This window comes from Opisthorchis viverrini (assembly GCF_000715545.1).
Source record: "Opisthorchis viverrini unplaced genomic scaffold opera_v5_63, whole genome shotgun sequence".
NCBI lineage: Eukaryota > Metazoa > Platyhelminthes > Trematoda > Opisthorchiida > Opisthorchiidae > Opisthorchis > Opisthorchis viverrini.
The window spans coordinates 506,397-528,169 of NW_008751719.1; the positions used below are offsets into that span (position 1 = coordinate 506,397).

Consider the following 21,773-nt stretch of genomic DNA (forward strand, 5'->3'; position numbering starts at 1 on the left):
TTCAAATAGCCTGTGAAGAAAACCTTGTCGATCTGGAATATGCAGACGACATCGTTCTCATGTTCAAAGAGAAGGAAGAGGCGCAAGTATTCTTGGATGAACTGACCGAAGTCATCCCGTCCTTTGGTATGCATTTTGCACCCACAAAGTGTAAGGTCATGCTTGTGGACGTGCAGTCACTGAACACGCCCCTTACAATCCAGGGAGAGGTACTGCGTTTTGCGTTTTGCGTACCTTGGAAGTTGTATTAGTTCTGACTGTAGTGTGACGGATGAGGTGAATGCACGAATCTGCAAGGCTCGGGCCGCGTTTGCTAACTTGAGACACCTATGGCGTCAGAATGGTTTATCCCTGAATCTGAAGGGACGTGTGTATCAAGCTACAGTACGGGCTGTTTTGTTGTATGGCTGTGAGACTTGGCCTATTCGAGCAGCGGACCTGAGACGTCTTCAGGTGTTCGACAATCGTTGTCTCAGAACCATAGCTCGTATGGGTTGGTGTCAGCGAATCCGTAACGAGGCAGTTAGAAAGCGTGTTTTCGGTTGTGTAACGGGGACTTCGATTGAGAAATGTGTCCAGCACCAGAAGTTGCGTTGGTTGGGACATGTTTTACGCATGCCGAACCATCGTTTGCCGAAGAGAGTGCTGTTTCCATGCCCATGATGATGATGATGACCGTTGGAGGGGATGACAGTAGTAAAACTGCACAATTAGAATCTACAGGGATTATACGGTTGATATATCAAGTTGTAACGGGAACTTTAGAAGACAAGTGAAAGGGTCCCGCCCAACCACAGGGTTTCGTTGTAGATGATCCCATTGAAAAAGCCACCATAATGATAAAGTTTCACAACTGTTTTAATCGATCAATCAATTTACCAGCTATAAATCATGCACCACAGGCACACTGGTTCCAGCTGCTGCAGCTTCAAAAAAGGAGGGTGAGACATACATCCAAGCCTTGGTTAGTTCAGGAACTGAGTAACTACGTATTGAAGGCGACAGCTTTGATGCACGAGCGCCACTGACTGCGAGATTGAGTCCTTTCCGCCAATGGCATTAACCACTGGTGAGTTGAATCCCGGGGTGACCATCTAGAGAGGCGATAGTTGCTATGCCATACACTGTCCATCTCTCGGTCGCTTCCACTCAGCAAAGGGTTGGGCAAAAGGAGCTCTGTGAGGGAGACGGTCTTCTGACATGTCTATGAAGCATGAATAATTCATCTATCGCTGGAAAAGTCCTTCTTCTTAGGACAATCTGGCGCATTCCTAGTTCGGTGTTCTCACAAGACCTGACCAACGCTTCAAGGACACGGATGGTCAAACACTGAAATCTTCATAACAATCTCAAGACTTACATGTATATCATAATTCTGGCGTTGTGCTGTTTGAGTAAAGTATGATAAAGTATAGTACTTCTGAATAACCCTCAGAAAAATCATCACTATGGGAAATCAGAGCGAACTTCGATTGAATATCTTGTTTATGCATACATATGCATCGTGGGCCTCAAACAGAGCGAAACCGGTAGTGAGTTGTCGGTCAACATGTTCATCACCAACTGTAAGAACCGCGTACTTACCGTACAGTGGTTATAGCTGCTACAGTTCCGTTCACCGATGATTTGGGGAGGTGGGGTAGGTAGCTGCGCATTAAAGGCGGGGGCTGATATAATTGATACGTAGATATATGGCTGTCAGTGGACTTTTCATTAGGGGGAATCGGGAAGTGAGCTAGGCATAGAAGGCAACAGCTTGGATGCACAAACGCCACTGATGGCCCGACTGGGCCATATCTGACAATGTCCCTAACCATCGAAGTGGCCAGTCTCGCAGTCCCCATCCAGGAAGACGGCAGTGACCAGCGCAGCTGAGCTTGCTGGTCGTAGCTTTTATACTTGGCTACCAAACCATCGTTTGACCTCCTCTGGCTCGTTTCCACCCTTGACGTGGTTGTGCGAAAAGAAAACTTCGAGGAAGTCTGTCGACTGGTATACACAGCACGTGGTTAAGCCAGCACAACCTATGTAGTGTGATCAGCTCATGTATCGTCTGCGGATTATTTCTTCCGAAAACCATTCAATATACTTCAACATTACTGACTCGGCGTTCCCATCAGACTCGAACAATCCTCCAAAGACATCAGTGGTCAAGCACCGAAAGTCGTTTGACGTCCTTAGCTAGGTTTCTGACCGTATAATAATATGAAACGCAATGCAGCATTGCAAACTCGATCCTTGACGGATAAGACGATGTCACGCCTACGCCACAGGTGATGCAGGCGCACAAAAACTGCTCTGAATTTCCCAATCCGGGTGGGAATATCAACTTTTGCCAGACCACCGGGACTGATACACCTGCCACTTTTACGGATATCTATTCCTGGGTCAAGTCGACATTCGAAGGACAAGACCATGGAGTACCTATGATGCCACAGCCAGCATACCTCCGCCACGGTGGTTTGCACACAGCGTTCGCGTACCCGTTTGAAGATATGAATAATTGCCTACACTTCGCACTCTGCAGGCACTTTCTCTTCGCTCCATATCGCCATCTTCTTTGAACAGGGTTGGATACAGACCATCCGGCCCTTGTGCCTTCTCACGTTTCAGTACGAAAATTTCGTACTTCATTTCTTCTTCCAACGGGCTATTGAGGTTTAAATTCCATTCTCCTGTATGCACCATCTCCAGAGGCTGTGCTGCAGGAGGCCAGCTGAACTGTTCTCAAGGTGTCTGACCCATTTTTCCAGTGAATTAATGAGCCACCTTTATCAATTATCGTCTCAGTGACCGTCGCTTTCCATTACCCGTACAATTGCCATACCCTACTATTACCTAGTTACAGCGAATATAAAACATGTCTTAGCCTCTCTTGCGCCCTCTTTCCCATAATGTATGATTTTACACCAGGCCTCTGGAAAGCAGTACCAAAGAATGGGGTTGATTGCTTGTATGGGCTGTTTCTTACGGTAAAGGATCGCTTGTATATATTTCCCGATTATTGTACGGTTCAACTACATCTCCCAAAGAAACGATCGGCATCAGTGAAAAACGTTCTGTTCAGTTCTAACGTAGGCGAGAAATACATGCCTATCAGTAAAAAGAACGGATGGTCATAAGTATATAAACGCATTCATCCTCCAAACAACGAAAATCTTTAGTGAATTCTTCCATCTCCTGTTGAGAACTAGCCAGGAACAAGGTGCAGACCTTATGAAGCGCCACCGATGAATCTGACAAGCGAAATCAGTGCTTTGTGTGCTCCGCTTGCTAGATTCGTACCACACAACCTATGAGTGCATCTTAAATGCCGCGCAACTGAATTTCATCTGTGCGACCCTAGCTGACGAATGTGTGGAATGACCAGAAGACCGGTTCACTTTGACATAAATCATGGTTAAGGTAAAGTGAACAAAGGTCCATATGTCGATCAAAAGTCTCGTCCCTGTAATCCATTTCGAGAATCTAAAGTATTTCTGTGTGTGACTTCAAGAAATAATATGATCATCTAGGTCGAGTTAGCTTCAATGGGAATTCACGGTTCTAATGTGTTCCTTCTTTTCGATTCCACTGTGAAACTTATTCTGTAACCTTGATACTAGGCGAGCAACACCAAGATCTAGAATGCTGCGAGAAGCGAGTCTACTATGGGGCAGAACTTTGGGAGTTATGGAAGCAGTTAGACATCCTGCTAAGTTTAGTCGGGCTAACGAAGAAGTTCGAAGGGCATGCATTTTTTGTAATGGCAGACACAGAATTCATACCCTACAGGCAACTTACCACTGATCTTTGAGCACATCCAAACATATGACACCTGTCGCGCTGCTAATATTGGGATGCCAAATCCGTGTAAGAAATTTAACCTTTGGAGGAACGAAAGGATAATTCGACGGAATGATGATTTCGAGTTGGAATTTCGCGCCATTGTAAGGAGTATCTGGTGGTCCGTTAATTACACCTTGGAGGTGCATAATGTCGTCACCGCTAGGTTTGATCTCGATCTGATTTTGCGCAACCTAAGACAATGAAAAACCAACGGTTACAAAAGTTACAAATAATCCGAAAGTATCGGTTTACCGAGGAGTTGATCCCAACATGCAGTAACCCTCCATAATCTACTACTGGCTAAAAATATGACAAAGGATACTTTAAAAAGGTAAGACGCTATTCAAAACGCCAAAAGATGCCAAATGAGAACCAATTACCCCGAACATTAAGTGCTTTACAGTCGTCCAAAACACACATGATAGAAATTAAGCGAAAGACTATCATACCATCATCACATATGCACGGGACCAGCATAGCAGGTGGGAACCTGCTAACAGTGAAACCAGGTAACGTGACCTATGTGTACTGGTCTATGGAACAAAACTAAAGAAAATCAGTGTCACAGACATCATGGATATGCGTAGCTCGACAAGTAGAAATTCCGGGGATGCCCCTTGTGTCTTTAGGTTGGTAATTCACCAAATGGGTAGATAAATTCTGGTAAGTAAATTCGAGCTCTAATCACTTGGGCCATCTCGCCCCCAGACTGACAGTGAAACCGCCACTTGACTCAAGGTAGAAGAGTGACTTCGGAAAACCCCGTAACGTGTGCATCCAGGGGGAAGTCGCTCGTGTGGATCCATCTTGGCCAGAAGTTCGAACTAAACAGACGGTGTATTTCTCACGTCGTCCATGTTTTGCACACAATACTATGGATGCGTTAGTTGAAATTTCTGGATAAAGGAAACCAATTATCGCGGGGAAACTCGTTAAGAAGCTGTTTAATAAACCATCTGCATGCAATGCGGAAAAACTTCAATGCTTGGTCGGTCAGTGAAAACCCCCTTCAAAAAAGTGTTGAAACCCTACCCCCGCCAAAAAAACATGCGATTTCGCCTCAACAGGCGACCCCGGAAGGGATTGTTCGGTATATGAATCCCAACATACGGAAGATGTCAGTCCTTGATGATCGGTGTTTTCGAAGCATTGGTCAAGGCTGCTGGGAACATCGGATTAGTAATGCTGAGGTACACCAGATGGTCTTAGGGAGAAGGAACTCTCCCGCGATAGATGAATTGCTGATTAGCTGCACTGGTTAAGACATGTACTCCGCATAACAGAAGACCGTCTACCTCACATAGCTCTTTTTTCCCAGCCCTGTACTGAGTGGAGGCGACCGAGAGCTGGACAGTGTATGACCTGGCAACGAATTACGAAAGCACTAACCATTAAGCTTAGCCGGGGCAACTGCCGCCTCCCTGGATGAGGACCCCGGGACTCAAATCACCAGTGGTTGATGACATTGGCGGTCAATCTCGCAGTTAGTGGCAATCATGTATCAGAGCTATCGCCTTTAATGCGTAGCTACCCCATTTCTGAGTAAATTGAACATGCCTTCGTTTCCAAGGCTTGATTGTATATCCCACTTTCCCGTTTTTCAGTGGTCGAAATTGTAGCAGCTGGAGCCAATGTGCTTACGGCACACTGTTTATGCTGATGAATTGAATTGATTGAAATCTGGACAGGGGGAGTCGAGAAGTAAAGATCGGGCTCGAACAAGGGACCTTCTGGTCGGTAAATTCGCGCCCTAACCATCGATCCATGTCGTATATCTGCCGGAGAACAACGAACCGTTCGACAATCACCTGGGGTCCCGAATCAGTAGCGCTTAAAATGCATCCGCTGGTAGTTTAAGATCGAAGCATACCAATTCCCCCCAAGACAAACAACCGGTGGTCTATTAACCTCTACCCTCCATTTTGATGGACCTCTCAGCTGAGGCTGACTGAGTTGGTCATTTGGGACGTTTCAAAAGATACGTGTAGTAGTCAAGCCAAGCCAATCTTTCATCCCGCGACCATACTGAGGCAGTAGGGCTGATTGGCACCAATTTTAGGTTGAGTTCAACTGATCAAGAGCACGCGCAACTTGCATCTACTGCAGGCGTGATCAAACATCTTTCCTCAGCTCTCCTAACAAGAGCTCTAAAATGGTGTTTCACTAGATTTACACCTCAAAAAGATGGCGACTGAAAAGAGTGAAGCGAGCTTCAGCAGTACCCGCTTTTGAACATAACGACCCCACCAAAATTTGCTCGACAGCAAATACGAAACATAGCGGAAGCGTCGTGCCCCATTTCTGAGTGCAAAACTTGAATGCTTGGTTTTAAGTAAGTGGGAGCTCAACGGAGATCCTCATTATCTGAACCCTTGGATTCAGCGGGGTAAACTAATTGTATGTATGGAAATGCTAAATTAGTAACTGGACTCTGGCCAATAATTGTGGATAAAGAGTTCATGTTCGTTGCAACAGCTATGCATATGCAACATTTTCTGCCCTTAAGCAGCGGATCCTTTTATAAGGAAACTAGACCCATGAACTAAAAATGCCCTCTTTAAAGACATTTTGCCGAAATGTCAACTGCATTGGTATATGTGTCAATATTCCTCTTACAATCAGTAACGTAAGTTCTCCTCACAATCGCAGACTTTGTTCAACTTTCGGAGAAAACTAGGTAGGGAGCTTCTACTCTAAATGTTTCCACTTAGCTAGAGAAACAAGAATGTGCACGCCTCAACTAATTTCAAAACCTTGTCAACCGTTTAGGTTGTAATTTACTCACTCATGCACGCACTTGATGCTTTCTAGTTAACCCTGGATTTCGGACTCCCCACTCGCACCCGAGATCATTACCCAAGCCACCAAAAGAGCACACAGAAGCGCTGGGTTCGCGCAGCCAGTAGGCTGGTACAGACAATGGTCATAAGGTGATACGTGAGGCACCACCCGCACCCTCGAATTCGGGTTCCAGCAAGCGCCGCAAATAGAGTAAGCGGTTAGCATCAGGATGCGAGCCTCCAGAATGTACAAACACATTAGCCTACGAAGTACACACCAGGTAGGTTGGCGAAGTATACAGCAGAGAACTAACATCACCATTCAAAGACCAGTTTGGACTTGACAGCTTGATGTCACATTTGTTCACACTCTGTTGGTCTTCTTCAATGGAGGAGTGGGCATTGAAAGATCTAACCCTCACAAGTCCGGCGAGACAAGTGTCACTGAGCAGTCAAATGGCCTCAACAAGCAAAATAAGATTCGAGTGTTTCTCATTAGCTTTGTCATAACAGACGGAAAACCCTACCAACTGTGACATTAGATTTTGGCAATCTGCGCTTGGTAGTCAGGCCCTAGTCAGTCAGGTGTGGCTCGTGAATAATGCGAAGGATGGCTAAAATACATCGAACGGAAGAGGACGTTCCGGTGAAGACCCAAAGCTAAGGAGCCATACCTGTTGCTCAATATGATGAGCCACCCTTCTCAAATGCATAGCGGTCACTGAAGCCATGTCCACTCACTTCACTCCAGCAAAACACCACCATCATCACCATTGATACCGATAAATTCTGATGCCTAGTTGCTTAACTGCACCAAAAAACACCGCTGTGGCCGTCTGGTCTGTTGGAAGACCCTAAAGGATAGTATTTAGTAAGCTTTTGCAGGAGCACCGAATGTCTGATCTCTTTAGTGAAGTGGCTAAGGTGAGTTCCGCTAGCTCGGCACGCATTTCGTTTGTGGCAAAAAGTCTATCGAGGTGCTGCCCGTGTAAACCCTGACTCACCTGGTAAGCCTTATTAGAAAAACCATGTACGCTGAAACGGAGTCAATCAGCCGCAACCTCCCTTGATGCGGCTTGAGGTGGCTTTTCGAAATCACACACTACATAGATTATCTATGCTGTCGTCCAACCTTTGATTCGTCTGTCACGCTGCTGCGTGTGTGAAGGGCCTAAAATTCGTACGACCGGACGTCCTATCGGGCGTCTACCGGAAAAATGGTGGGTGAGAGCATTATTAGACGATCAGCTTTCTTTATATTTGCCAACTTCTCAAAATCATGAACGCCCTATGTGGACTGAGAAATAGGCACCCAGGCTACATACGCGTGGTCTGAAAATCCAATGAAAAGTCGATACTATTGACGCCCCTGATCCATGACATATCAAGCAGGCCTATCTACATAAGTCTAATCTCACCACACTGCGGTCAGTGTGGTTTCGGATAAAAATTACCCATAGAGCGAATTAGGAAATACAGGGCAACCAGGTTACCTCATCGCTCCGAAGTAGTTCGGCCAGCTCCTTCTGAATACGCTTGGCCGCTATGCTGGACATAGCGGGCCCTGACAACCACCGCAGTCAGCGTTCGGCCCAACTGTGCAACCGCGACTATCTGAACACAGGACTCTGATTGGTCCAGAATAGCGGTTCTATGGGCCCAACGGATTGCTTAAGGATCCAACAAAACTGATCCAGGTTGAGCAACCATCATTCAAAGTTATAGTAACGGTGAGCTTCTGGAGCTGGTGAGGTCATTAGTCATTCTTCTGGGACTATGGAATGCACAGTGGGCACTGTTCACACAAAGTCGATGGGAAGACACAAAGACAAGTGGCAGTAGTAGTTGTGGGCATAGTTGGGGTAATTAGCCTGGCATTTTCGTTCTTTACTCCGCTCTAGTGTTTTTCATCTTCGCTTACTCCTTTTCCTTTTGTTTCTCTTTCACCTTTTTAATATACAGAGGTCTCGATATAAGGCAAGAAAACGGTGGAAATCGTCAAAAGGCTGTTACACAGTTGAACAAGAGGATTCTTTCGCAGCTACCATCAGTGTAGCAAGTCCCGAGTCAGTCAGAGGTCGATACTTCACAATAAACTAGCTGGCAGCTGGGCGCATAATTCATTCAGCCTAAATTTGAAGCCAGTGTTTTCTGGTAAGGATTGCCTCAGCCGGGATCGTACTCCAGGCTGGCATAACACTTGTGAAGCATTCACCCGTATAACTAAGGAACAGTTCGATGGTTTACATTGGAAGTGGCCCCCTAAGTATACTTACAGTCTAAGGGTAAACAGCTGTTTTTAGGTGCAGGGAGTTTCATGTGATTTCGCCCCCTAAAGCGTTGTCTGCAAGAAGTTCTTGACATTCAGGAGCGAGCTATCAAAACACAGGAGCGGAGCTTTTGTTAATGAAGGCTGTAGGAGAACAGAAGCCTGTCAACGTAAATTCGATGGACAAACCTGGTACATGTTACTGAATCTTGATGAAATTATCCAAATATTTGTGGAATCACTAGCGATTGTCTTTCGCGTGAATTCACGACTAAAGTTGAAAATCATATTTTGCCGCTCTCTGGAAATGTATTTGGTTCCTATTATTTTGTACACTGCATGCGTGAGTACATGCTAAACGGTATAAGTCCCATATAGCCACGCTTAATTGTGTTTGCACTGCACCCGTTTTCCCGTTTATTCACTGTATACTTCATTCAAAGCACGAGCGCCTAAGTGAGCAGATTTCTTTTGTTTTTAGGCTGAGCCGTTTTCTGTTTACGTGAATCGACGTCCAGGTGCCATTGAGTTTTCGCAGAAAAAGACTTTTTCTTCTTGATACAATTATTGTGCTTGCAGCTACAATTTGGATCTCTTGATTTGAGGGCGTCAATTTCTGAATGCGAGAGTCTGTATTTATCCCTTTCCCGATTAATCTTCCATTTCGCCGAAATTTTAGCTTATGATTTAAGATGGGTATTGAGCCGCCGATTCTTAAACACACTTTAAATTCTTCTGAAACCATAATTTGGACAAAAGAGGCGTTAACTCCAAATTTCACAGTTTGATAGCCCCTTTGAGAAAACCCTTGACCTACAAAGACAGTAGCAGTTTTGTTAAAGTTGGTTTGGGCGTAATCAAGGTCCACATTAGGAACAAAATTCCTCTTTGGTAGATGTCATGGCTCAGCGTGTCTCCATAAGGACCGCAGAAGATTTTGTTCAGAAATTGGTTTTTTTGCGTGTTTTATTCTTTACTGGATTTAAAGACACGTGAACAAATAAATCATCTTTGTCCGTAAAAACCCGAAATAAGGTAGTCATTTGTAATGTATGTACGGAAAGGTTTCTTGTGGTATCAGCAAGCGTCCCGCAAGCTAAACCCAAAGAATTTATCGTGGCTTGCAAGTTCGGTGGGCTTTCACGACGGTCAGCACGTACCTTCACCGGTACATTGGCTCCTTGGTGGTGCGGTGGAACGGATTGGTCATTTATGGGCAAAAAGGGTGCACAGCACAACGGATTGCCGGCGTTTGGGAATTTTGTGACAATCACCGGATCGGGAGGACCTTGGAGGCACACGTGCCACGGTGGGTCTAGAGATATGATAAACTAAGTGCAAGCTATCAGACTGGGTATAGCATTTGTGGTACTGCTTTGGCTATGCATGGGTTCATGGACATTCTCGTTAACAAACTTACGCGATGAGTCAGTCGGAATTGTAAGAATATTCAGGGTTGACGAAGGAACCGTGAAAGAGACCAATATGAAGCAAGAATGTTCTTGGGTCCATCGGAGGCTCGGCGTGTTCCGCCGCTTTCATTCAGTAGAAGCAATAATAAAATGATACCTTGGCTTCGGATTAAAAGTGGGGAAGATGTTCAGTAGGTAAGCTACAGGGCTCCATGGCATACGTTAGACTGCGGGTCATAGTTGCACGCGGCTAATAGTGGTTACCATTTCTGCCCACTAAAGTGGATCTACACTACTTGATCCCAAAACGGTAATCAACATTCAGGTGGAAATGTCGGTCAGTGATCGGCAAATGGAGGCAATTTCTGAAAAATGCTCTTTTTGAGGTTAGCAGTTCATTGTTATTATTGTGTACGTGTTATTCGTGCGTATGATCAACTTACCAGCCCCTTCTGACTCGTTTGTTTTCCGTTCGTTTCACTTGCCAGTGGCTGCAGATTTAGTGCAACCAGTCGTAAATCGAGACAGATTGGTGCTATTCTTACCCGCCCTTTGAAAAGCCATTAAAGATTAAATTCTGAGAGGTGACCATTTCTCAACGAATAAATCTAAAGCTAGTCCCACAACTTGCTGAGTCATAGCACTACACATGCGAGGCTGAATGCGCTCCAGAAATTACGGAGAGAGAATAACAAAATTTCCACAAAAGCGAGGCAGCCCATGGTGGGCTTTGGTTTGTGCACACATCCGACAATGTTCAAAGAATGTACGCAATTTTTCATTTGACACAACAAAGTTTTAAAGAATCTCAAGGCTAGGTGGTGCAAAATATTCATGGACCTCAGCCTGTCCGTGGCGTTTTACGTAATTGTCAGACACCGATTGATTACTTGTCTACAGTGCTCCTTCGATTGTTGCACTCACCCATCTCCGATTCTTCCCTATTCGACTGGGCTTTCATGACGCTCAAGCTTGCCTATACTGGTCTCAAGACGGCTTTCCGCCTCCACGTACATGCCCTGTATCTCGGCAGAAAAATCAATTTTACCCCGGAGTAACTTGCAACCATATGATATTTAACCAAATGAGCACCTCCGCGCAAACTACAAGTTTCTTTCTCATGCCCTTGATCCCAGAGCTTTTGCTCAATTTTGTAAACCAATTCTGCTGTGGTTTGCAGCATTCTGTCCCAGGTTCGCGTGCGCCTGATAAGTTAAGATAACGTCGCCACTCCCGTCTCTAAATGGTTGTTAGACCCCGGATCCTTATCGTCCATCCGCCATTGAGTCCAAAAAAGCGCCTCGCAGCCAAAAGGCCCAGCACTCAGTTCCCTCACTATTCACACCCGTCCGGTCGAGCCCTCGGAGTCACTTCAGACTAGTCGGTGGTATCAACCGATATCTCTCTCCCTGTCGCACTCAAAGGCCCTCTTCTCTGTCCCATGCTAGAAAAACCTGTGATTCCCACAGACCTCATTCTTGCAGCCCGTGTGAATAAGCTGGAGAGCGAACTAGCTTACTTTCGAGGCATACAATTAATTGCTTACGTTCTGACTCCCGAAGCAACTTTTGGTTCGTCAAATCTTGAAAAGCGTCAATTCCCGTTGACACACTTGCTTCTGATCTCTGTCAACGTTTGGAGTGCCGTCGTCAGGTCTTGATTGCAATTCTTTTGATCGCATCCCGCCTCAACTCAGCAAACTGCTTTCCTAAAAGTATGTAGTATTATTGGCACCACCTGGACAGCTTGACAACTCAGAAAGTCAAATTCATCCTTGCTTTGCTCAATATTATTGCGATTCAACAATGAAGGCGATGCCGAACATCTACTGGCATCCCAGGCACTCTTTTCTGCTCAAAAACTCCAAACCATGAACGTCAAAGATGCTCATACTCGGTTGCGAAGGCAGCTTACTAAATGTTGAACATCCAAGTCCTCAAAGTAGGCCACTGAAAGCTGCCAAATGGAGCCCTTTCCACCCATGTGCAGCAACCAATAACCTTGGTGTCACTCAAGCCCAGAATTCTCATACGAGCAACTCTTTACGCAGCTACCCAAGCCGAATTGCCGTTGACGCATGTGCACACTACAGATGGGAATCCCTCGCTTCAAATATCTGTGTGCTGAGGCTGCCATACGGCCCGGCCTTCGCGTATTTGCCTCAACTTCCTTTGGACCCCAACCGTCCCGAACAACGCTGAGGCCGGTTCCAGGCCAGTCGGCCTCCAACGACCCCTAATAATGCTACAAACGACGTATTATCTCAAATTCTCAGTGCTCCATCGATGATTCTTTAACCTCGTCAGATTGTGGCTTTGGTTTGTGCCATCACGTTGGACAAACCTGCCTGTCGGCTCCAGTCTCCCCAAGCCATCCTCATGTCCATGCACCCCCAATTCTGCCCTTGGGTACATCACGATGTCACCTCTGACCCTCACCGCGCCAACAAGATTAGGTGCTGATGTAAAAGATTCGTTATCTCATCAGCGTGGGCATGAAGCTGCAGCCGACGATGACATCACATTTTCTTCCTACAGACCCTCTGGCCTAATGGAACTTCGTGTCTCCCCACCAAAGCGCTTAGTCGGGCTCAACCACCCGCCTTCCAAGTCGCGTATCCCGATACCCGCTCTTACACCAAATCCCTGAGTTCCTTTGCTGTTCGTCTACCAACTTGACCATACCTCGGATTCTACATACGATCAAATTTAGCCCCTTGAACCGTGCGGACAAGGCCTTTGGAAGGATCTCCGACCCACATCTTTCATTACCTTATCTTAGTCCCCTTCAAGATCTGACCCCTTGGTCACCTGCGTACTATCTACCTAGGATCCTTTTTGACAACTACATGCTCTATCACGGTCTCCGCCTCTTCCGAAACCACCTTCAGATCCACGTCTTTAACTGTACTCCACCTTCTCATTTCAAAGCCCGTCTCCGTTACAACCAACGTAGCAGATTCCTGTTCACTACCAATCTAGCCCATTCCTCCCTCAGATTTGGTTCACGCCCCTAGTTTCCTCGCTACAGCCTGTTTCCTACCCTCGTCTTGCGTCTCCCAATATAAGTCCCTTATGTCATCTTCAACCGGCCAAGTATGGCCATCCGCACACTCTACTGTCCACGATTTGGTGCTGAAAAAACTACAAAAAGATTTTTCAAATCTCCTGATGCCTATGCAATACCGTCTCAACTCTTCATACTTAATCACCGCACCAGCTCAATTAACGTGCGTGACATCAGTTCAGCTATTTCTGTTCAACTGCCATACACCGCGGCATCCTCTAGTTTTTTTGATGCAAACGTTGTGAACTCGACCCAGCCTGGAACTCGCTGTCCACGGATCCCCGCTATGTGCGCCACCAACCTGAAGCTGTCTCCACAGCCATCACGGCACGTCTCAGCGTCTCACCTGGTCAAGCCTCCCCCACCAATTCGAAAACTCCTGAATCCTCTGTCTCGATTCTATTCTGCATCAACCTCCTTGGGCATGCCAAAGTTCTAAGTCTCTCTACCTACTTCCTCTGATCCAGCTGGTAATATAATCATTCATCCAATCAACACCCGCTTTCCTTTGCATAAAACGCATCACATCCAAGCTATCTCCACTAAAGGTTGTTCGATCTTATTATGCATCATCAAGACGCGTGGCTCTCCAAGCACGTTGGGCGCCCTTCAAGGTCTCGCTCCTGTTGTTCCTACCACCGTGATGATGGATGATTCACGTATTCCGGAACCGAACTGGACGTCTACCCTATTGGCGACTCACTATTGGCAAAAATTCCAGACTGTTTGGCCTTCTGCCAGTCAGACTAAGCCGCCGTTTATACATACCCCCTCATCACTTCACGCGCTAAATTGGCCAACTGTCCACTCTTATTTTTCACACTTAAGCTCTGATTCATCCAAGCAAATTATGTGTTGGTGACATCAACCTTCGTGAGATCTCCTGGTACTGACACAAATGCTCTGCGAGCCTTTCGACTCTGCTTGATGTTGAAGGCTCACCTTAGCTTGCAAATCAACTCGTACGCGGTCCCCAAACCCGTGACATTATTTGTGTTAAAATTTATCTGTCCCACCGCTTCATTTTGCCCATAATTCCCTGATACGGGGTCATTGCTTTGGACAAGTACTCACCGCTCTCCTACTCCTCTGCTCTTAAGCTCCTTCATCCTTCCCCATGGCATTCTTCAAGCCTTTGCAATCATTTGCGCCACAAAACCTGGGATGAGTACTTTCCCCTCGTGACACCCAAAGGTGGCTAGTATTTTTATAGCCATGTACTATCATCGCTAGGTCTAGTTGCCCCCCACACACACATGAGCTATTTTGTTTCTGGTTGTCGTCCAGCAAGATGATTATTTATTGTGTGCCATAAAATTAGGAAGCATCGCAGGTTGTTCTCTAAAGACCATAACCCCTCTCCTTTATCTTAAGTAAACTTAGGATTAAATTTCCTGCTGGGAAACTAGCTCCTGAAACGCTCGAGGGGTCTACCATAGCCCATTCTGTTCAATGTGAGATGCTAAAGCGCCTCTTTCGCAGGCGTCGCTTCTCTAAATCATCTACAATCCGAAGTATTTTGGCCACTGATGGGAATTCCCCTTCTCTCCCTGCTGTTATCGAGGAATCCCCAAACTTTCTAATTCACCACTTGCTATGTCCCCGCCGCATCGACCCTTCCTATTCATCGCTCTCAACCTGGCTCCGTAATGGCCACCTCTGTTGATGAGACACGTGACACTGTGGTGCACCTTTGCTTGACACGGCGGTTCACACACGCACTTCATCGTTTCGCCATAGCACAAAGGCTCTGAACATCTCCATTCTCCTCCTGTAGCCAAGAGGTTAGCTGCCTTTTTATTCGCCTCCGTGACTTGCCTCTTTCATTTGCTCGTTCGGAATGACTGAGCTTTTCAAACGGCCCGCCTTCCACCGACCAGATGAAACGTCTGGTAATGGAGTTCTTTATTGATGCACAAGCCAAAATTATTACTGCTTGGTGGCTTGTCAGATCTGACCTGCGAATTTGGGAGCATGCGCGAGACACGAGAGCCTCGTGTGCTTGACGGGTGCATCCTGCGGAGACAGTCACCCTGAAATCCGCTAAAATCACTGAAATCCCTCATGGCCTGCCAACGGACGAACAGTCACTGATGGGCCCCTTGTGAATTACGTTAAATCATCGTCTGTTTCCTCTAAATGCGGCTTTACAATATAAGTACCAATATTATGCTGTCAATTCTTGGCTGTCGATCAACTACTCTTTGGATCCAAAAAGACGGACACAGACAGACTGCCATGGCACTGTACTTTGGTGACCTAACTCCGACTCCTGCACAAACACACGCCCGGACTCGCGAAGCTTTGCCAAGATCGAAGGCCTAGCACTTGTCGCAGTAAAACTCAATTATCCGTCACTCGCACAACGGAGTTAGCCGTCAGTATCGGCGTTGTATATGTCCTCAGTGGTATGAGCCTTTCCGAATTCACCGGTTACAAGCTGTCGCACTTCACGTGATGACGTTCGGCAGCGCTCTGCAGGCGTCCGACTCATCCAACGTCAATCGCATTAAAAATTGGAGACCTTATATTTGTGTTCCGGATAATAAGAGCTGGCTGTAAATGGCTCCTATATCTTCCAGACAAGTAAGCAGCCGGTGCAGCATGTTCTGCTTTTAATCAGTAAATGCGCTCAACTTGCCAGCTTTGACTTTCTGTTGTATTTGCTAATCACTTGCTGCATTTGTGGTGTACCCACTCGTGAGGCGAATAATCGTCAGTGCTTCGCAAACACGTTGCACGCACGAACACCACATAGTCATCTTTCGCCTATTCATTTGGCGTTTTCCTAAATGCCGTCAAAGAAGAAAACCAAACACTGAAATCATAGCACGGCTATGTTATTACTGAAATGCGCGTAGAATGTTGGAATGGAAGGTTAGGCGAAATAAACTCCTACGAAACTAAGAGTATTGTAACGACCGTTTCGAATTCTTGAGCAACGAGCACCAAGGTTAGCAACCAAACCGGCAAAACTCCGAACGAATGGCTACGCAAATGTGCTGTACTATAAAAAATGAAAGTAGTTACACGGAATACAAAATTACAAACCTCAACGGTTTTCGACAAACGGTGAGGTACTCCAAAAGGCAAGCAAAGCCGATATGGATCAACAGTCAACGCGTGAACGAAACCGCGTCTCAAACTCATGAATTAAAACAATATATAGCTGCCCAAGGATTTGGTACAAAAATAGTATAACCAGAGCGGTAAAAACGATTTGCGTGGTAAGAAAAACGGAGAATATAGATATCTTGTAAAACTGAAATAGGGTTCAATTCCACCAGTCCAAAAAAGGGCGGTCCATTTGAATTGTTAACCGGGAAGGCAGTCATTCAAGATTGGAGGCAATTTTAAATATATATGAAGTTGCAACACCGCCGGCCAAAATTCCTCCGACGGTCAGTAAGCGAACAGGTAAGTTATCAGGAGAGCTCTAGCCTACAAGCATGCAACGTTAGCCACCGACCTGAATGGTCCGAGTCCACTCCTGCCACAAAGGCCGGTTTCAACGGTACACACGCCTACCCACGATATCACGCTGAACTAAAACTCGGCTGTTCTAATACGTCTATCAAGAAGCATCCCTAAACCTGCGTACCCCCTCGTTAGTCCTCCCCTTCCAGCAAACATAGGGTCCTAACATCGCGCTTGATGACACCGGAGCTAGTGCGGAGGGAAACCGTTCTGACGAGGCCGTTTGCATCCGTTTGACATTCGGTGACAATACCCAGCGGCCACCTTCCTCTAGAGAGATGTTCGGACACTACCATAACGATCTCACCCTCCCTGAGGTTTCTGTTCCGACTTAACCACTTATGGCGTAACCGAAGCGTTGGAATGTATTCTTTCATCCACCTGTTCCAGAAAACTTCCGACAAATACTTCACTTGTTTCCAACGTCGGGTGAGCCACTCTTCTAAATCGCAATGCGATGGGTTTAAACGAGTTAACTCATCACTGTATACTTCCGCTTGAACCTGACGGGTAACGACCACCCGAGATTCGGTCAATTCTTTCACTTGTAGGTGACCTATAAACGGCATGACGCCAGACCTTCCAAATTTGTGCATGATGTAGTGGATGAAGCGCCTCAACCATGCAACTGATTTCAACAATACAAACCAGCTAGACCATCGGGCAAACAAACGCTCGGAAACACTTCGAGTAGAAATAACGTTAATAGTTGCTGGGCCCGCTTTCAGCTCAGCTGACGACAGGCAGCTGGCGGCGACTCCCACACGATTACCTGGACCCACTGGCCCAAGAATAACCCAACCCAGCGGTGTCTTCACGGCAAATGGCTCTTTTCGACCTCCCAAACGCTGATTTAGCACCCAGTGAGCTTCTGGAACGTCACAGCCAATCAATATACCAACCGATTTAGAAGGAATATCCTCAAAGGGCAATTCTTTCAGGTGACCCCAGCGACTTGCGATTTCCGAGCGTGAATCCACGACTAATGATGGGAGGATTTCAGATACTACTGAAGCACCTTTCACTAAAACAACCTCATCACCGTGAAGTGGACACACCTCGAAACTTCCAGATTCTCCAACTGCTAAACAAGATCCACTGATTGTCTGTATTTCACGCGGCGTTCGATGACTCTCTATGCCGAGTTGGTGCAGCAAGTTATGACATACGATAGTTGTATCGGACCCACTGTCTAAGAAGGCATACGTGATCAGTTCTGCCGAAGGACCTCTCAGACGAACTGGAAGTAGTCCTAGGGAAACAGCCGTCCTGCGGTCAGTCATTGCATTGCTTTTGACTACAGGAACTAACTCTGCTTTTTTATCTAGTGGTTTCGAATGTAGCAGAGCGTGGTGTTTGGCTCGGCATCCATCCGCCCCACATCGATATTGCAGTTGGCAGTCCTTCGCTTTGTGGCCGCCTTCAAGACACCGAAAACAGGCATTGAGAGACCTTAAGGTGGACCATCTTTCCACTGGCTCGAAGGACAGAAAGCGCTCACAGTTGCTGATACGGTGTTCACCACCACAAACCTTACAACTGATCTCGCTCAACAGTGGGGCCTGATCTGAGCAAACGATCGCATGACTCCAAGCGGTTCTGCTCTTGCCTACATCTGTAACAGCTTGGCCACGTACACCTTGGTCCTTCTGCGTAACGGATTCTGCCAGAAGGCCGTAACGACTGCTTAGCACTCTCGCCCTTTGAGTAAGGAACTGTGTGAGGTCGGCGAAGGTTGGCTCTCCCCGATCATGAGTGGTTTGGTAAACGAATTCCGCCCACTTGTGTTGTAAAGTATTGGGCAAGCACCTCACTAACCTATCCAAATTCTCCAGGGAACTCAGTTCTGCACTGTAGTTCATCTGAGTCAGAGCTATTTCGCAACTCTGCATCTTGAAGGCCAACTGAGTCAGATCTCTTGCCTTACACGAGGTAGAACGAAAACATTTAATGAGATCATCTATCAGGGCTCTAGCAACCACATGAGACCTACCGAAAGACTCGTGCAGAATGCGGCGGGCTCGTTCATATCCTTCCGCAGGCTGAAGCAGGAGGCAATCTTCGATAGCCTCCCTGGCTACACCGGAGCACGCGTTTACCAATTGTACTAGCCTCTTTCCCTCGTCTTGGGTCTTGCATTCGACGTAAAGCTCGAATTGACGCATAAACCTCCAATAGCTCCTGGGTTGACCATCAAACTGCATGAGGCCGATTTTAGGCAACTCCAGGCCCTCTATAATGGATTCCAGATGACGGAAGTCACCTAATCCATTATGCTGTCGTTCTCCTACTCCGAGACTATGTCGATTTTCAGAGTTCAATGGCGTTACCATCTTTCTGCAATCTTCGACATAGCTTTTGATGCGACTTTTTGAGGACTCTAAAAAACCTGACCGGTTGCACTGCTCTAAGCCGTCTTCGCTTCCAGCCAACGAAGCTTCCAGCTCAGCCAACTCCACCTCGGCTTTAGCCTTCAGGAGTTGTTTTTTATGGTTAGTTTTCATCGCCTCCGACTCAAGCTCGAGTTCCTCTTTAAGTTGTCTCTCTTTAAGCTGTGCTAACAATAAAGCAGCTTTGGACCCCGAATTCCCCAAACTAATCTTAGAAGCTATACTAGCCCTAGAGCTCATCGCTGAAAACGAACCGTGTCCGACTTGCCTGACTTTCTTCTCAAATTCTTCTTCTCGTTTTGAATTGACCGACATTGACCTGGTGATTGGCATCCAGAGAACCACGCTTGTCAACGTTGAGTACTGTAACGACCGTTTCGAATTCTTGAGCAACGAGCACCAAGGTTAGCAACCAAACCGGCAAAACTCCGAACGAATGGCTACGCAAATGTGCTGTACTATAAAAAATGAAAGTAGTTACACGGAATACAAAATTACAAACCTCAACGGTTTTCGACAAACGGTGAGGTACTCCAAAAGGCAAGCAAAGCCGATATGGATCAACAGTCAACGCGTGAACGAAACCGCGTCTCAAACTCATGAATTAAAACAATATATAGCTGCCCAAGGATTTGGTACAAAAATAGTATAACCAGAGCGGTAAAAACGATTTGCGTGGTAAGAAAAACGGAGAATATAGATATCTTGTAAATCTGAAATAGGGTTCAATTCCACCAGTCCAAAAAAGGGCGGTCCATTTGAATTGTAAACCGGGAAGGCAGTCATTCAAGATTGGAGGCAATTTTAAATATATATGAAGTTGCAACAAGTATAATGCTGTTGTTGTAGGCAAACATACATCAAAACGCTACATTCAGTTCCACAGGTCAAGGACTTGAGGAAACGGGCGGAAACGACCGAAAAGCAGCTATCTGCGCCCTCTGATGATGCGAAGGACTGTACGGTCAAAAAGTTGCTAGTCACGTGCACGCCCACCGTCAAATATATTTCCTAAACAATGCCCTAGGTTCTCACCTAATTCACCCACCATTCACCCATCTGCTGCCAGCGCTGGGAAGATTCCGATCGACGCCAAAAACGTGCATAGTCAAACCTACTTCATTTATTCACACCTCAACTTTTCAATTCTCCCAAGTACCAAACCCCACCGTAAGCGGAATTAGCAACTGACTAACTGGCACGTTGGGATCACCAATGAGCCTATCGATGATAATATTAAGTAATCACTTGTTACTGCCAGAAGTCTATGCTCTTCTGGTCGTTAGCGCTGTTGCACTATCAAATCTGGTCTGTGTGACTGAAACATGGGTCCTAATCGAAAACCTCTGGTTATAGTACACACCATTGTGACAAGGAAAACTCGGAGGGTGGGAGTTGTGTCATCTGCTGCCAGTCAGAACCTAAGTATTACTTATGCCCTCTTTGAACAAAGCTTGGCAAACAGGTTTTTCACCGTTGACTCAGCAAACACACAGCGGGGACATAGTAAGAAAATTTTCAAGCTCAGAGTGCACACATTCATTAGTCAAAATTTTTTCTCCTTTCGGGTAGTAGCTGCGTGGAACGGCCTTCCTCCGACGGTTGTACACGCTCCTTCTAGAACCCAATTTAAAGCACTATTAGACATTTATTTATGCGAATCCTCGCGCTGGCAAGCATACTGCCCCGCGCTGAGAATATAAAGAGCAGTGCTACACCATTTTCTCACTTGTGCCTTTCAGATGAACGACAGCCACTGACCGACAAGAACAAAACCGACCCGGGAACCTTGGGCAAAAGCCTCGATCTTGTGTATCAATCCGTGAATCCGCGTTCAAACCTCAATGAAGACTCTACCCTTGAAGGGATACCAGAAATTATCGGGATGTCTGAATAACATACCAGCTGAACTATACCAGTAGGTTACATCTGCCCAACACCATACCCATCTTATGCCTCTATTGCTAACTTGCCCGGTGTTACCTCTGTGCGCGCTCTTCCTTATTCAGCTAAACGTGTGCTCAGTAGCATCAACCAGCCAGATGTCGGCTGGTATTCCATTAAGAGCCATACCCGGCAAGCCCAGCTGTTCGTCCAACCTAGTGTAGAGGGTCGGCCCCACAAAGTAACTCACCCCGCTCGTAGACTATACAACCAGAATATATGACTCCCAAGCGAGAGTCATATCAGGCATATCTGGCTATGCCAGCAATCGGTCTACGCTTCCAAGGAAGTCATCACTATGGTTTTTCTCCCAACACAACCACTTGTGGCCTAGTCGCTCTTCCTAGTCCGTCCCACTTTCACCTCACCTCTTCAGATATTTTCTGGCTCTTTTTGGTTTCCCGAAACTTATTTCTCTTGACAAATCGGGGCTTCCGTGAAATCTAACACAACCTGCTGACCGCACTTTGACTCTTCACTCCAATAAACATTTTCACCGTGATATCTCGCCATGTTAAGTTACTACGAACATTAAATACCGAGATACACTGAGCTAGCGGAGAATAACGGAAATCTCAGTGTTCCCTGTCATTACTTCTCTCCTGTA

General features: G+C 46.3%; 1 protein-coding gene across 1 annotated transcript in view; it reads right to left on the reverse strand.

Annotated features, from left to right (window-relative positions):
* T265_04038 (hypothetical protein) overlaps positions 1-8,199 on the reverse strand; it is a gene marked incomplete at both ends in the record, with an annotated part of 19,146 nt that extends 10,947 nt beyond the window's left edge. The window contains 2 exons of the mRNA XM_009168673.1: positions 3,784-4,019; positions 8,102-8,199. Of these exons, the coding sequence (XP_009166937.1) occupies positions 3,784-4,019; positions 8,102-8,164 (299 nt within the window). The remainder of the gene's footprint in view (positions 1-3,783; positions 4,020-8,101) is intronic.
* Between the last annotated feature and the right edge of the window lie 13,574 nt (positions 8,200-21,773).